This window comes from Elaeis guineensis, chromosome 12, assembly GCF_000442705.2.
Source record: "Elaeis guineensis isolate ETL-2024a chromosome 12, EG11, whole genome shotgun sequence".
NCBI classification, from domain to species: Eukaryota; Viridiplantae; Streptophyta; class Magnoliopsida; order Arecales; family Arecaceae; genus Elaeis; species Elaeis guineensis.
Genome location: NC_026004.2, coordinates 18,788,068 through 18,802,817, shown reverse-complemented (window position 1 = coordinate 18,802,817; position 14,750 = coordinate 18,788,068). Strand labels below are relative to the sequence as shown.

The 14,750-nt window shown below is 36.3% G+C and overlaps 1 protein-coding gene across 1 annotated transcript; it reads left to right on the top strand.

Annotated features, from left to right (window-relative positions):
• Nucleotides 1–1,508: 1,508 nt before the first annotated feature.
• On the top strand, nucleotides 1,509–11,009 carry LOC105033491 (Golgi SNAP receptor complex member 1-2). Its single transcript, XM_010908321.4, has 6 exons — nucleotides 1,509–1,873; nucleotides 3,287–3,480; nucleotides 8,886–8,975; nucleotides 9,060–9,131; nucleotides 10,415–10,544; nucleotides 10,627–11,009. Exons 1-6 carry the CDS (start codon nucleotides 1,738–1,740, stop codon nucleotides 10,722–10,724), a joined length of 720 nt encoding a protein of 239 aa, XP_010906623.1. The 5' UTR covers nucleotides 1,509–1,737; the 3' UTR covers nucleotides 10,725–11,009.
• Nucleotides 11,010–14,750: the final 3,741 nt, after the last annotated feature.

Below are 14,750 nucleotides of genomic sequence, written 5' to 3'. Positions count from 1 at the left end.
TACAACCTTATCACCTTTTCTTTTCAAGCAATACAACAAAAAGGAATTTGCAAACTAGAGTGAAAGTACATTTATCATATAAGATTAAAAAATATGCTTACTTTTGGTGATCGTAGCTATTATTACTTTATATGTTTGAATCTTAATTGGTGCAAATTGGCTTGTGCCTTAGATCTGGGTAAAGACCTAAGTAGTTTGTGGCATTTTAATAAGATCTGCGGTCCCAATTTTTTGATAAATGGAATGGGTGGGAAGAAGATACTAGGTTATCAAGTTGGTAAAACCCTTGGTATTTATACTATATGATTTGGATCTCGAGGTTAGGATGTAAAAGTTGTCATGTGATAAAAAGTTAGAAAGTGAGAGAGAATGAATAGAATAAATTGTGAAAGATTCAAATTACTCCACGGTTTCCATAGCTTATTTAAAAAAAATTGTCCTATTTATAATATATAGACTAAAATCATCCAATATTTTTTGTTCAAATATTATGATGCTTCCAATATCCAAGAGAATCTGAATAGATGCTAGACATTATCTTTTTACCCTTCTGAAAAATTGGAAGAATAAGACTTGGATTTTTCATCATGCTCAAAATAAGAATATTTTTTTTCATTTCTTTTGTAATGTGACAAATATGGAAGAATATAAATTCATGACAATCCTTGGGTGTTTCTTCGAAGAGCCAATGAAATTATTATGAAATATATGAAACCTAAAAGGATTAACTAGGGGATGCCCGAGCATTATGCATCACATGGGCACCTCTTCCAATTAGCTAGGCTAAGGCTAATATTGATGGATCTTATCACTTAACTGATAAGTGCAGAAACTAATTTTATTAAATAAATATTAAAATTTTTATTATTCATGTAATGCTCGTGTATCAGTATCATCAAAGAAAGACCTCTAGTTTTGAATTTTTAAGCAACCAGAGGGGTGCTCCAGATGGCAATTGTATATGATATTAAGTATCATTATTTGAAAGTAACTCTCTCATTGAATTATAATTCTAAGAAAGAATTTTTTTATATATATTATTAAAAAAAATCAAAAATCCCTTGAATGATTAAACTTGTAGTGTATCATATTTTCTCTGAATATTTTTTTGAATTACTAAATACCCTAACATTCAACGAAGTGAATAGCGCAAATGGACGGAAGAAAATCTATCATCCTTTCCTTTTGAGCTAGAATATTCTTGATAAACATTGTTAATTGCAATGAGTAATTGCTTGTTAAATCCCAAACATTTCATGCTAGATTGGATTTTGTCTGACTGTTTTTCCTCTGTAAATGCCAAATTTCAGATAAATAGTGACAATAATTAGCATAACAGGTACTAAAATAAGCAATCTTTCATTATATATAGAAAAGCAAAATTTTTTAAAACTTTTAATTAAATAAAAGGTAAACAAAAAGTGCAGTAAGAAAGAGAGAAATATTTCCTCGTTCCACCATGAAAACCAACAAAAACTAATCTCACCCGTCATAAAAAAAACACGGTAGCAAATTGCAACCACCGAAAGAGAAAAAAAACCTGGTCGAGAAAATCTCAGGCTGCTCTGCATCGCCGCCGTCGCCGCGGCGATCGGAAGGAGAATAGAGAAAAAAGAGAAGAAAAAAGAAAAACAAGTCTCTGCCGCCGCCGCCGGATGGCAAATCCCGTCCCTTGCGATTGCGGCCACCAGTAGAAGAAGCAGAAGAGGAGGAGGAGGAGGAGGAGAGAAGAAGGGGATGGGTGATTCGAGTTTGGAGCTCCAGGAATCGGGGTGGGAGGAGCTTCGCAAGGAGGCGAGAAAGATCGAGGGCGATCTCGACGTTAAGCTCTCCTCCTACGCCAAGCTCGGCGCCCGATTCACTCACTCCTCGGGTACTCTTCTTTTGTTTTCGATCTCTCCTCTCCTTTCCTAAATTCTTTCAGATCTGATCTAAATTGTCAAAATCCGCTGCCTCTGCGATGGATCTCGAACAAGATTGAGGAAACAAAATTAAATCTACGAGGCATAGATTATTTGATAGAATTTTGGTCTTGTTCTTTGGTAATATATTGAGCGAAGTCTTCAGGACTGGTAATGTGGGATTTATGTTAAATTAGGGGAAACAACTGAGCTAATCTATCCAATTTTAATTTTTATGATCTGCATGATTATGGCCAAGTCTAATGTTGATGTTATGCTTAAAGTTTTGGTAATATGACGATTCATTTCAATAGTTTCCCAATCATTTGCCTAAATGAGGATCTTGCACCATCTCAAGGAATATTTAATATCAGTTTCCTACAGAACGGAGTGACAAATAGATATGGAGAGATAGGTAGAGCTTGGTGCAATGAAATAAGTTTTGATTATATTGATTCTAACCAGAATTAACTCTGGTTTTAATTGTTATAGTTATTTAACACCTAATACTCGTGATGAAATATTTGTTATATACATTAACAATGTAAAGCTCGATTCGCTTGTATTTTGGGGCAAGAACTGTCGGTAGTTATTGTCTTTCTTATCATTAGTAGAGCAAAAAAATGATGTAAGTTATTGTCGGTATTTGTTTTGTCGGTTTAGGTCTCTTACTGTTGCTTCTTCTATTCTTCTGCTTTTTGCAGCAGTAAAATCCTTGTATTTATGTTATATATGAACTTCTAGCAATAGGTTTAGGCTATTATATGAGCGAGTTCGAGGTATGGCTAGATGTCTCCCTTGGATGTTTTGTATGACTTTGATTTTATGTTAGGATGAAATCTACAATGAATCCATAAATTTTTTCCTTAGTTCAAAGTGGTCTCCATGATTCAGCTTATAGCTAGAATCGTCTGCAGAGTCTTGTTTGCTCACTTGTCTTGAACAGGGATCGAAGGTCTGTCTCGCTCATCTCAGCAATGTTGTTTCTCATAACTTTTTAAGAGATGGGGAGGGAAACCTAGTTGTCTTATAACTACTCAGGTCCATATTCTTGGGGATGCACCACAGAGGCAACCCTCCATTTGTAGCCTTTTTTTTTTCTCATAATGGAGTCATATGTTTTGATGATGACTATTTCTAGTTTAAATTCCTAAAATACGAGATGATAAAGATTTTGTTTTAAGCAGGGCTTTAGTTTCACGTTATTTTTTCTGACTAATACTTTGTTGTGATCTAAAGAGAATTTTTTTTTTTTTTCAAATTCCTTTTGCTGTATTATAAATACCATCTTAGTAAGGTGTAGATTGCTGAAAGTCACAAATATAAATTGCCATAGATATTCAATAAAGGTAATCTTCTTATTCAGAAACCATTTAATGTTTCAGGTTATGCAGACACTAGTTCACCTGTTGCATCCAGCAGATCATGGAAGTCTATGGAAATGGAAATCCAGTCTTTACTAGAGAAGCTACTGGATATCAATGATGCAATGAGTCGATGTGCTGCATCAGCAGCACCTACCACTTCTGTAACCCAAAAGCTTGCAAGACACAGAGACATACTCCATGAATTCACACAGGTGAGAACTTTGATCACTTTTAACTTTCCTTTGTTCCTTGTCATACCAGCTTCATCGGATTAACTTGAGCAAGTAAAACTAATTTAACTTTAATCAGCAAGCCTTATCCTACCTTTTCGGTGTCATCCAAGAGGATCAGTGCATGACCTATTGAGGTTTGGGAATGCACTGTTACCAGACACAAAAATCTCCCATCAAATTTTGGCAAGTATTTGCTCCATGTAAATATATATCTATATGTTTGTGTATGCATGTGTTTGCCCGCACACATGTGCACCGACACATGCATATATACATACATATTTACATAAACATAATCTATTTATTGAAGTTTTTGGTGAAGAGAAGTAAATGAAAGGTAAGAAGATATAGAGCCCAAGAACATGTTGGTCACAAGGACAGGGTACATGTGTTGCTTGATATTTGTTAGTGCATATGTTATTCCATTTTCCATTTAATTGTTAACTTTATGTTCTCAATCGGTTATCTGTCCGATATGTCCAGCTGTCAAAAGTTTAAGTCTATCAGAATTTTCCTTTTCTACCATTACTCACACTAGCAGTCTACTATATATAATTCTTTGCTGCAAAAGGACCTGTCTAAAATGTAGTCCATTGTCATTTCATTTTAATAGATTTCACTGCATCAGCCTAGTATTTACATCATATATCTCTTATTATGTTTGTCGGATACTCATTGGTACCAGCTGTAGAAAGTGGATATTTCAATTATCTTTTTATGATGTGAAACCTGTATCTTTTATGATATCATGAATGTAACTTACTACTAATATTCAAGAAGATGTACCATCACAGTGTTTTTGCAGATAATGTAATGTCAATTGATAAGAAAAGAACAATATCAGATGCTAAATTGGATATTCCAAAGAAAACCTTAGAGAATAAGGGATTAAAAATCATTAAATAGAATATACAAAATACCTTTTTTAGCAAAAATAGAAATGAAGACTAGGTTCTGATACGATGGATGAGCAAGAGATATCATGTGTTGTGTGACTTTATTATCTGTGATCCATAATACAAAATAATGGCTGAAGTTACGTATCATAGAGTTAAAGCTGGTTCGATGATATGGAGAAGTGCTTGCTTCGATGGTATTAGTTGATCAATGCTTGCTATCTGATTAATGAATACCTCATCAACTTAAAAGAAAATCTTATAGAACAACAATCAGGTTTGCAGTGTTGCATGGCTAATGATGTTGCATAATAAATAGGGTCCAAGAAAACAAGTTTAATGCAACAAAAAATGAGAAAACAAGTAAACTAGAAAGATAGCATGAGAAATAAATATATTAGAGTCAAGGATTCAAGTCCCGACAGGTTGTCTCGTGGGACACCAAGATGGGCACCATCCCATGTAATGGGATAGGACCATCCCATCATCATCCCAGTGTCCCGATTGGCACGTTTTGGGACATTCACTATCCCAAATATCAAGACAGGGTGGGATGGCGGCATATCCCATTTCATGGGAAGATCAGGATAGTCCTATCCCACAGAATTTAAAACCTTGATTAGAGGTGTTGTGTGAATTGCACAAATCCAAACATTATATGGAGAACCTAACTAGGATAACATTGGAGTGTGTAAAGATTGGAAGAGGCTCTAGTAAGGATTGAAGGATGCAGGAAGAGGAGGGGAAGACCTAAGGTGACAGCTAGAAGTTGTAAGAATATTATAGTTAGCTCTAAATAAGAATCTTGATGAATTTGAATTCATAAAGCCAATGCCATATATGTTGAATATGGCTGAATTGCTTTGGTTACTGTTAGATGACAAATAGCATCAGTTATCCTTTAAAAAAAAAACTACATAGTTATATTATAAAAGAACTCTGACCATCAATATAAGATCAAGTCCAGCAATGTCTTCTAACCATATTCTACTATTTCTTTAATATGTCATATGTTTTGGAAACATGTGCTGGTAACTTAGAGGTTTCTTTGGGGACTTGTTCTTGTCATAATCAATTTCATTTACAAAACTCAAAGAATTGTTTCAAGAACCAAAATCCTCATACCCAATGTAGGGTTGATAAATTTCTGCAACAATGCCTGTCCCTAGGTAGTGGAATCAAGGTAACATATCTCTTCATCTGTTGTGTCTCTTTAAATGGTGCTATACACACCAAGCATAACTATTGTTATCATGTTCATATTAATTTCTGTAACTAAGCTAGCATTTAGATATTGTACTGGATAATGTGGTCTGGTATTCATATCAACAACAATTTTATTTCAGTAAAAGGACCAAAAGGCAATTTTATTTCTGTTTTCAAGAAGTCTTACATCATTATCCTCAGAAGACATTTTGTCTATATGAACCATTTTGAGCAATATGTGGCCTAATCTTTTCCTACAATCCCTCATACCTCATTCAATTTTCTACACCTTTGGCTTCTCTTTATCCTTAATTTTATTCACCATCTTTAAAATACCTTAACTCTCCTTTTTTTCTTATCAGATGATCTACTCTCCAAGAATCCTCTGTTTTGCTGTTCAAATAAGTTTACTAGTCTGTTAGATTTTATAAATTCCTAAACTTGCTGGTGCTTCTGTCCCAGATTAAAGTTCTCTGCTTTCTATCTCCAGGCTCTTTTTTAACACGGCATAAATATGTTGACAGGTCAACGTAGAAATGTTTAGCCAGGAACATTTCAGGGTTGGGACTTTTAGGACTACCTGCCAATGTAAATTGGCAAGGAGAATCTATTTGATAATTCTGAGGGACAAAAAAGCTGAGAACATGGAGGAAATGCTGATGAAATGGGGATTTTGGTTTTGTAAAATTTGCCCTTGGGGAGAAAATAATTAATTTTTGTGGAAAAGTTTTTATTATGCAATATATGGTAAAAGTAGTTAATCATAGTTTTGGAAAGAAACATTTGCTTTCATGTAATCTCTATCCATTTTATAGACTTTTTAATTCTCACTTAAAATCCATGTCCTGTCCGTGGTTGTTAGTAGCATATATTGGATTATTTATTTATCTGGAGTCGCATTTAAACATTTAGATGTGTATGTACATGCATTTAGATTGGGTGGAGAAACTTTATTTGAGGGTAAATGCTCAGTGCTTTAGTTTGTTGGGACTGATATCCTGGTGTTTTTAATTGGTTGGACTTCCACTAAGGATTATAATTTGGTTTGGAGCAGGAGAACAATGTATGATTGAAGACCAAAAGTTACAAATATCCTCTTCTGCTACTAGAGATTTTAATTTTACGTATTGGGTGTTCGAAAAAAATTTTAAGAGAAGATGCAGTTTCTTGGAAAGCTATGATCATTGCTTTCACATAAGCAAGTTGGTGTGATAAGGTATTGGAATTGTTTCAATGGACAATTTTGACAATCACAAGCTTAGCTATTTGTCTGTGGTAGGCATAGGCTTCCCCCTTAAAAGAAAAAGGTAGTCCTAGAGTATGGACAGAGGAGCATCTATATTAGAAATAAATTATTACCCATTAAACATGGATGACCTACGGAAGTTTATTCATTGTGTGCTAGTACAGTGACAACTATGTGATAAATTACATGTTTCAATGTCTACTGTGTGAGTTTTCACTCGTAACCATAACCTCCTCCTGATTCCATCCATATTCACACTTCTCTATCCTCTCTCCCACCTGTCCAGTTAACACTTTTTTTTTTGATATAAAAGTTTATCAAATTTACTTTCCATAAAAATCATATACACATCACACTTTTAATTACTTATTTCTTTGTTTCTTTGTAGTTCTTTTATGTATGTATCTGGAGAGGGGACCAAAGATGATCTAATTCTAAGAGGAGTGCCGATTGGAACCAAGGAGGAGATTTTTTTTTCTTTTCTTTTTGTCGTGTTAAGCCCCAATCTTCCACAGGGTGGAATTTGGAAGGAGAGAGTAGAGGGGAGGGAAAATCAAAGAGGGAATGATTGTTCGAGAGAGAGAATGGTGATAATATCTGCCCCAACATTCGCCGAACTATCCCGTTCGGGATGATTCAGGTCGTGCCGAACCATACTGGCAGGTTATCATCTAGTTATGGTGTACAAAATGGCACAATGGCCATCTCGGAGGGAGGGAGAAGAGAGGAAGAGAGAGAGGGGGGGATAGAAGGAGAGGGAGAGGAAGTGGTAAGGGCGGAGGGAGGGAAGGAGAGAGGGGGAGATGCTTATTGGGTCATCGGAGGCCCTCAGAGGCCTCTGGACGAACGGCAACGCTGCCGCGACCTCTTTAACAACCGGTGAGCTAGTGCCAAGAGAGGCTGAGGGCAGCTGAGGCCAAAGGAAGGCCTCCACCCTCCTCCAGTTCGAAACAGGGTTCGTCCTTATTTCAATTTTTTTTCGCTTTTTATCTAGTAAAGTCGGCAATGCAGTTGTCGATTTCATCATATTTTCTTTTTTTTATCAGTTTTTCCTCTCCCTCTCCTTCTCTCCCCCCCTCTTTCTCTCCTCCTCTTGTTCTTCTCCCTCTCCCTTTCTCTGTCTTGTTGGTTTGGCGCGCATGGATCAGTATGGACCCGAACCATACCATCAGCCAACGGCACGATGTCCGATTCTGGTTCGACGGTCCTTGATCTGCCCCTTCACTCCCCATGCAAACTAAAATTTAGTCAAACTTGGCTGAAGAACAATAGAGAGGACACCTAAAAGGTACTGAGTTCTGGAGAGGGGACCAAAGATGATCTGATTCTAAGAGGAGTGCCGATTGGAACCAAGGAGGAGATTTTTCTCTTTTTTTGTGTGTTGAGCCCCAATCCTCCACAGTGTGGAGTTTGGAAGGAGAGAGTAGAGGGGAGGGAAAATAGAAGAGGGAATGACTATTCGTGAGAAAGTGAATGGTGATAATATCTGCCCCTTCACGACCCCTTCACAAATTCACGAATTTAGACTTCTACTATCTAATTGGCTTCTTTACGGTAACAATTTATTCTTAACAATGCATTCTTTTTTTCTGAAAATAAAAAACAGGAGTGTTTAAACCTATGTTTGTTGCAGCGGGTCACTATGGTCATATAATCAGCTTGCTGAAAGTAAAACAGTAATGCAATTCAATTACTATACTTGTACATCAACAATAAAATTTAGTTACAAGCATGGTCTGCCGCACCGCTCCGTACCACTAGTATGGGGTGCACTATACCATATCTTACTGGTCTTGTACTGGTATGCTATCTCGTACCGTACCAAACCCATTCCAACACTATGATAAGATAATATCTATATGGGATCCAGTATCGAGATGACAAACCCTGGCTAACAAGTAAACTAAATAGGTGACAATAAAAATGTCTATTATACTATTTTTAGATGTTATGTTTTTTTTATCATCATCCAAAAGAATATACAATGCTTAAATTGCAACTTAATGTAATTTCTTCTATTGTTGAAATCTGCTTAGGAATTTAGAAGAACAAGGGGAAACTTGAACTCCATGATGGAGCATGCTGAGCTTCTGAACTCTGTTAAAAATGATATCAGTGAATCAAAGGTGAGCAGAAATTGTGATTTAGGCTATTTATTATATAGCTAACTCTTATGTGATATTTGATTTAATTCTAGTGACTTCAAACAGGCATCTGGGAGCATGTCACCCAGGGTAAATTTGTTGAGGGAGAGAGCTTCAATTCATGGAAGCATAAATCAAGTAAGAGTCTTCAAGATGAAGTAGATATTACTTGTGTCTTTCCTTAATGAACAGCCTTTTTCTTTTGCTAATATACCATATAAGCTGCACGTCTGTTATAAAAGAGATTTGTTGAGCTATTAATTCCATTCCTTTTAGTCCTTTTTTTTTTTTTTTTGACATTTGAATTCTTGTGGTTTAAATATGTTTTCATTAAGTATGTTGTGTCAGCTGTTTTCTTGTTATAATTGAATCCTGCAGTGGCATATAAATCAGATGATCAATTTTTAGATCAACCTGACCTGAATCCAAACCATATATAGGCCTGGATAAACCATCCATCCCTATTTAAAGCAAATAGGTTATCAAGTAAGTGGTATGGAGAAAGTTCTAGTGTCTCTGGTCCAGCAATTACAATCAGGCATAACGATTTCTTCAACTAAGGACAAGCTTTTATGTGGTTTCCACTAGTTTTGTGTGGGATATTAGCCTTTGTACCATTTTGACCCTTTTTTTTTCCCGTGTGTGTGGTCGTGCTGGTGGTGGAAGAGACCGCAAACATCTACCTTCAAGATACTGATGTAAGTACAGAAGTCAATGTTTGTGTTCCTGATCAGCATTTTCTAAAGAATGGCTTGTACAAATATGTAATTCCCTGGTGTTCTTTGTCACCGAGCTCATGAGCATGAAATGCCTAAGCACTGGGGTCATGGTGCCAAGGTGTTGGATTGGGGCTGGTTTCATGTGTGCCTTTTTGGACACAATCTTAAGTTTTGCATTTGATAAAATCTAGGTAGTTTGAGGGCAAAGTATATCCTAAACATAGGCTTTCTTGTATGAAATCTGCATTTGATTACTTTCAAAAAAAAAATTATGGTGCTAGCTTGCTTGATGATAAAGTCTCTCAGTGGTCACCAGAAACTTCAGTTTGACTCCCACCATGACTGGCATTTATATGGACAGGTAAAATTCACAGAATTGAGTGTTAGAAATTTAGTGAATAGTTGTGATATTAAAGCAAAGTTATTCAATCATTTTGTCTGTAGATCTTTATTTCTTGCTAGAATATGTGCTGATAGTTTTGCATATCTGTATAAGCACAGCTTTTTTCCTTGATATTTGCATTCACACCATTCATTGCACCTTTCAACAGCAACTTTGTAATGTATTGAGAATGTTACATTGGTTTTCTTTGAATGGATGAGCAAAGCTGATCTTCTCAGATGATGGACTTTCTCCCTAGACCAACCTCTCCTGTATTAGTAAGGCTACTTCATGTATTCTAACTAATCACTTCCACCCAGATTGATGAGGTTATTGGTCAAGCACAGGCCACAAGATCAGTTCTTGGCACACAGAGGGCTTTGTTTGGTGATGTTCAGGGAAAAGTCAAGCAGCTGGGTGACAAATTTCCCATAATTCGAGGCCTTCTTGGTATTCAGGCATCCTGCTTTAAAATACTCTTTTCTTCTGGTGCTAATTATAATGGTCCTTACTGCTGTTTCTGTACTTGCAGGTGCCATTAGAAGGAAGCGCTCGAAGGACACACTTATTCTCTCTGCGGTCATAGCAGCTTGCACTCTGTTCCTAATTGTTTATTGGCTTTCAAAATGATGAGTATTCTGAAAGGCAACAGGGTGATGGAGATGCTGCACCAAGTCTCATGGTATTCCAATGTGCATGAAATAAAAGATCCAGCAGTCATACTGTTTTATGTCAATCAAGTCAGCAGATATTGGATTGCATGACATGGGAGAATATTAGTTCCATGGAATTATGTCAGCAAAAGGGGTGACAATTTTGCTTTTTCTGTTTTTCCGTATTTGTTCATCACTTACTATGTACAGTTTCTGATGGATCTTTGCATCATGAAGATCTTAATTGACTTCGCATTACAAAGGCCAGTGCTTTGATCATGAAACCACCAGTTTCTGCAAATTGGAGGTCGAACGCTTGGGAAGAGGGTAGGACATTCACAATGTAGACATAGGATCCTGAGCTCAATACTGTAATGTCTTTGGAACAAGTGAAGAATATAAATAGCATGGAGACCAGAGGAGCTTATAAATTATGTCATTCTTTTATTATTTAGCTCTTAAGGACCTGGGATGGCACAAAGTAACTGTTCTTTACGTAAGCTGGAAATAGATTTGATTTAGTGACGTATCCAAGGATCGCAGCACAATTGTTTCCATGTCTAATATATTTGGCTAACCAGACGCCTTAATTCTTGATGAGTGATGAAATATAGAGCTTGCTACTGCTGGGACTGCAACTTAGTTCTGAAAACCCAAACCCCAGTCAAATCCAGGTGGTTGCAATCTAGTACTCTATGACTGGGTTTTGAGCCGGAAAAGAAAAAATCAGGTTGAGTTGGGATGATACGGTCCTAAATTTCCAGCTTAATCCAAAGCTCATATCTACCGTTATTTTTGTAGACTTTGGCCGAACAAACGCAATCCGACCAAGCTGTGGTCGGATTGAAACTTGAAAGATCTTGCAAACTGGTTTGGTTGACTTTGGCCGAACAAACGCAATCCGACCAAGCTGTGGTCGGATTGAAACTTGAAAGATCTTGTAAACTGGTTTGGTTGGATTTGTGGGGTTTGTTACCTTGGCAGGTTGGGTCTGGTTCTGACCGGGTATTTTCCTTTTACTGGATTGGGCGAGTGCTTGCTCTTACCGTCTCGGCTTAGAATTGTGCATAAAATATGTCAAGAGAAATTCTTTATGCACTACCTGTGATATGAAAATTATGCACCATGCAAGGTGATTGGCTCACGGGACTGGTTAATGGCATAAGAAAAAAAAATTTTTTGCCCGACCCCATGCATAAGCTAATCATCTCGTGCAGTGCACAAAGAATTTCTCAATGTGTCAATTTGGGTTTGGATAAAAGATGTACAACGAACTTAGTTTTGATACCATTTCTCGTGAGCTCAGCCCCAAAGCTTAAGCTGTTAGGACTATAAATCTACTAAATCCATATGGCACCTTTTTTATAAAGAAAAAATTTTTGTGCACCGCATGCGGTGTAATAAAATTGATATGAAACACACCGTCCAATAACATTGGACCACATAGCATACTTAATAATGAGACAAATATTTAATATTGCTTAACTTTTTTCTCTAATTTTTAGTGACGAAAATATCCTTCCTTTCGTAGAACAAAGAAAGAACAGTATTTTACTTCTTGATACCTTGTATGACTTCTTATAAATATACATGATATCTTGAATAATATATATTACTTATTGTGTCTTATGATATCCTCAACAATATATATGAGTTCCTGTGAATATATATGATATCCTGAATAATAAATATGGTTTTCTAATATCTTATATGACTTTCTATGAATGTATATGACATCTTGAACAATATATATAATTTTCTGTAAATATATATAATATCGTGAATAATATATATAGCTTCCTGATACCTTATATGACTTTCTATGAATATATACATAACATCCTGAACAATATATATATATAACTTCCTGATGCCTTATATTACTTTTTATCTACGATAACTTAAACAATATATATGACTTCCTGATGTTTTATTTGACTTCTTATTAGTTATAATAACTAATAGAATATCATGTAGGGCATCAGAAAGCCATATATATTGTTTAAGATGCCATATATATTGACAAAAAGTTGTATAAGGTATTAGGAAGCCATATGTATTGTTCAGGATGTCATATATATTCATAGGATAGAAAGTTATATAAAGTATTAGAAAGCCATATATATTATTCAGGATATCATATATATTCACAAGAAGTCCTATATATTGTTCAGAATATCAAATATATTCACAGAAAATGATACAAGACATCAAGAAGTCATATATATTGTTCAGGATGTCACAAAAATATAGAAAGTCATTTATATTATTTAGAATGTTATGTATATTCGAAGAAAGTCATATAAGGTATCAAAAAATAATCATACTATTCATTCTGTGTTCTATAGAGGGAAAGAGCATTTTCGTCGTGAAAAATCTGATGGAAAAAAAAATTAAGAGATATTTAATATCTGTCTCATTATTAATTACGTTACGTATTCCATGTAATTGAACGATGTGCTCAAAGTTAATTTTGCTATACCACTCATGGTGTACAAAGAATTACTCTTTTTATAAGTCCATGTGAGAGTTTCCTAAGCTTATTCATGGCTAGGTTGGGCTTATTGGGATGGGCATGGGTTGGTCTTGGGCCAAAACTTTTAGGCCCATATAAGTTTTGGGCTTGACATGAGTAGGCCTAAGCTTGGTCGGGCCTGCCCATTATCCCCTGGCTTTGTGTTAGTCGAGCCTTAATTCCTCATCTTCTATCCATGATCGCTTCTCCCCTTTATTATCCCCCTCCGTGGTCATGTTAACACTATCAAGACACCACCATTGCCATTGTTGTCCTTAGTAAGTGATGAGGTGAGTACACTGTGGTGGCCTTCAACGGAAGGGAGCACATGGTTGTGGCATGTGGTGGATTAGGCGGTGATGGTGAGCGATAGAGAGGCGGACATTGTGGCAGCAAGCAACAAAGGGGGTCATGCAGCAGCACAGGCTCCTTAAAATAGTGTGCACTGTAGCTCAAGCAAGGGAGTCAGATGGTATCTTTTGCACAAAAGAATGATGTACCTTGCTTCACAACCTCAATCATTAGGCTGGACAACAGCTGCTTCGAAATCTATACAGATCAAAGAAAAAGCTTGAAATGCTTTGAATATGTGCAAAGCATGATCCAACAATTGATGTTGCAAAAGAAGATCAATCAATCTATCATGCGAAAGATACAACCCGAACCCCAAGCACGATCACCATGTCATGCATAATATTGCATCTTGTAACTATAACGTAACTTGGAAAGGCACAAGAAAGATTTAACATGCAAGCCATACAAACCAAGCTGGAGCCAGAACCAAATATAACTCAGGCACCAAGGCTAGATTTCTTGTTTGGTTGATCTCCGTTTCATGCCAGATAAATAAGCCTAACAAATCGGAACCTTGTTCCTTCAGTATCTAATTCACTAAATTGCTAGACAATCATTAACAGATCCAACATCCAAGTGCCTGGTTCTCAGAGCCTCTCACTCACAACACTGACGTTTTCTCTTTTAATGAATTTAAGTGTTGTTTGAGGAGCTGATTAATCACATATAAGAGAGCTAAAATGCTAAATGATAGTTTCAAATAGATGACCACAAATTAGACAAGTTCTCCAGCATTTAAATTGCGCCAAAATGTAATCCATATGACATAGATTGCAGCCTTCAAAGTGCACCCAACCACTACAGCAGATAGTTCCTGGCATAAGTGTTCCGAAATATCAACCCCACGTTGCTGTCACCTTCTGATAAACTTCTATTTGATTTCAGGAAATGAAAACATAAAGGAACCAAGCAGATAACAAGCTCGTCACAATAGCAAGGATTCAAACAAGAGGCGAGAAATGAAAGATCGAGCAGATGAAACCCTTCTGGCGTCATAATGTCTAAAACTTAGCAAATAGCAAAAAAGAGCTAAAGAATTGAGCAAGAACCCCTTTGTGCCCCTGTAATGGCTGGAAATAATTGAGTTGCATCCCTCAACAAAAAGAACATTTTTACGCTTTCGGATGAGTTGCA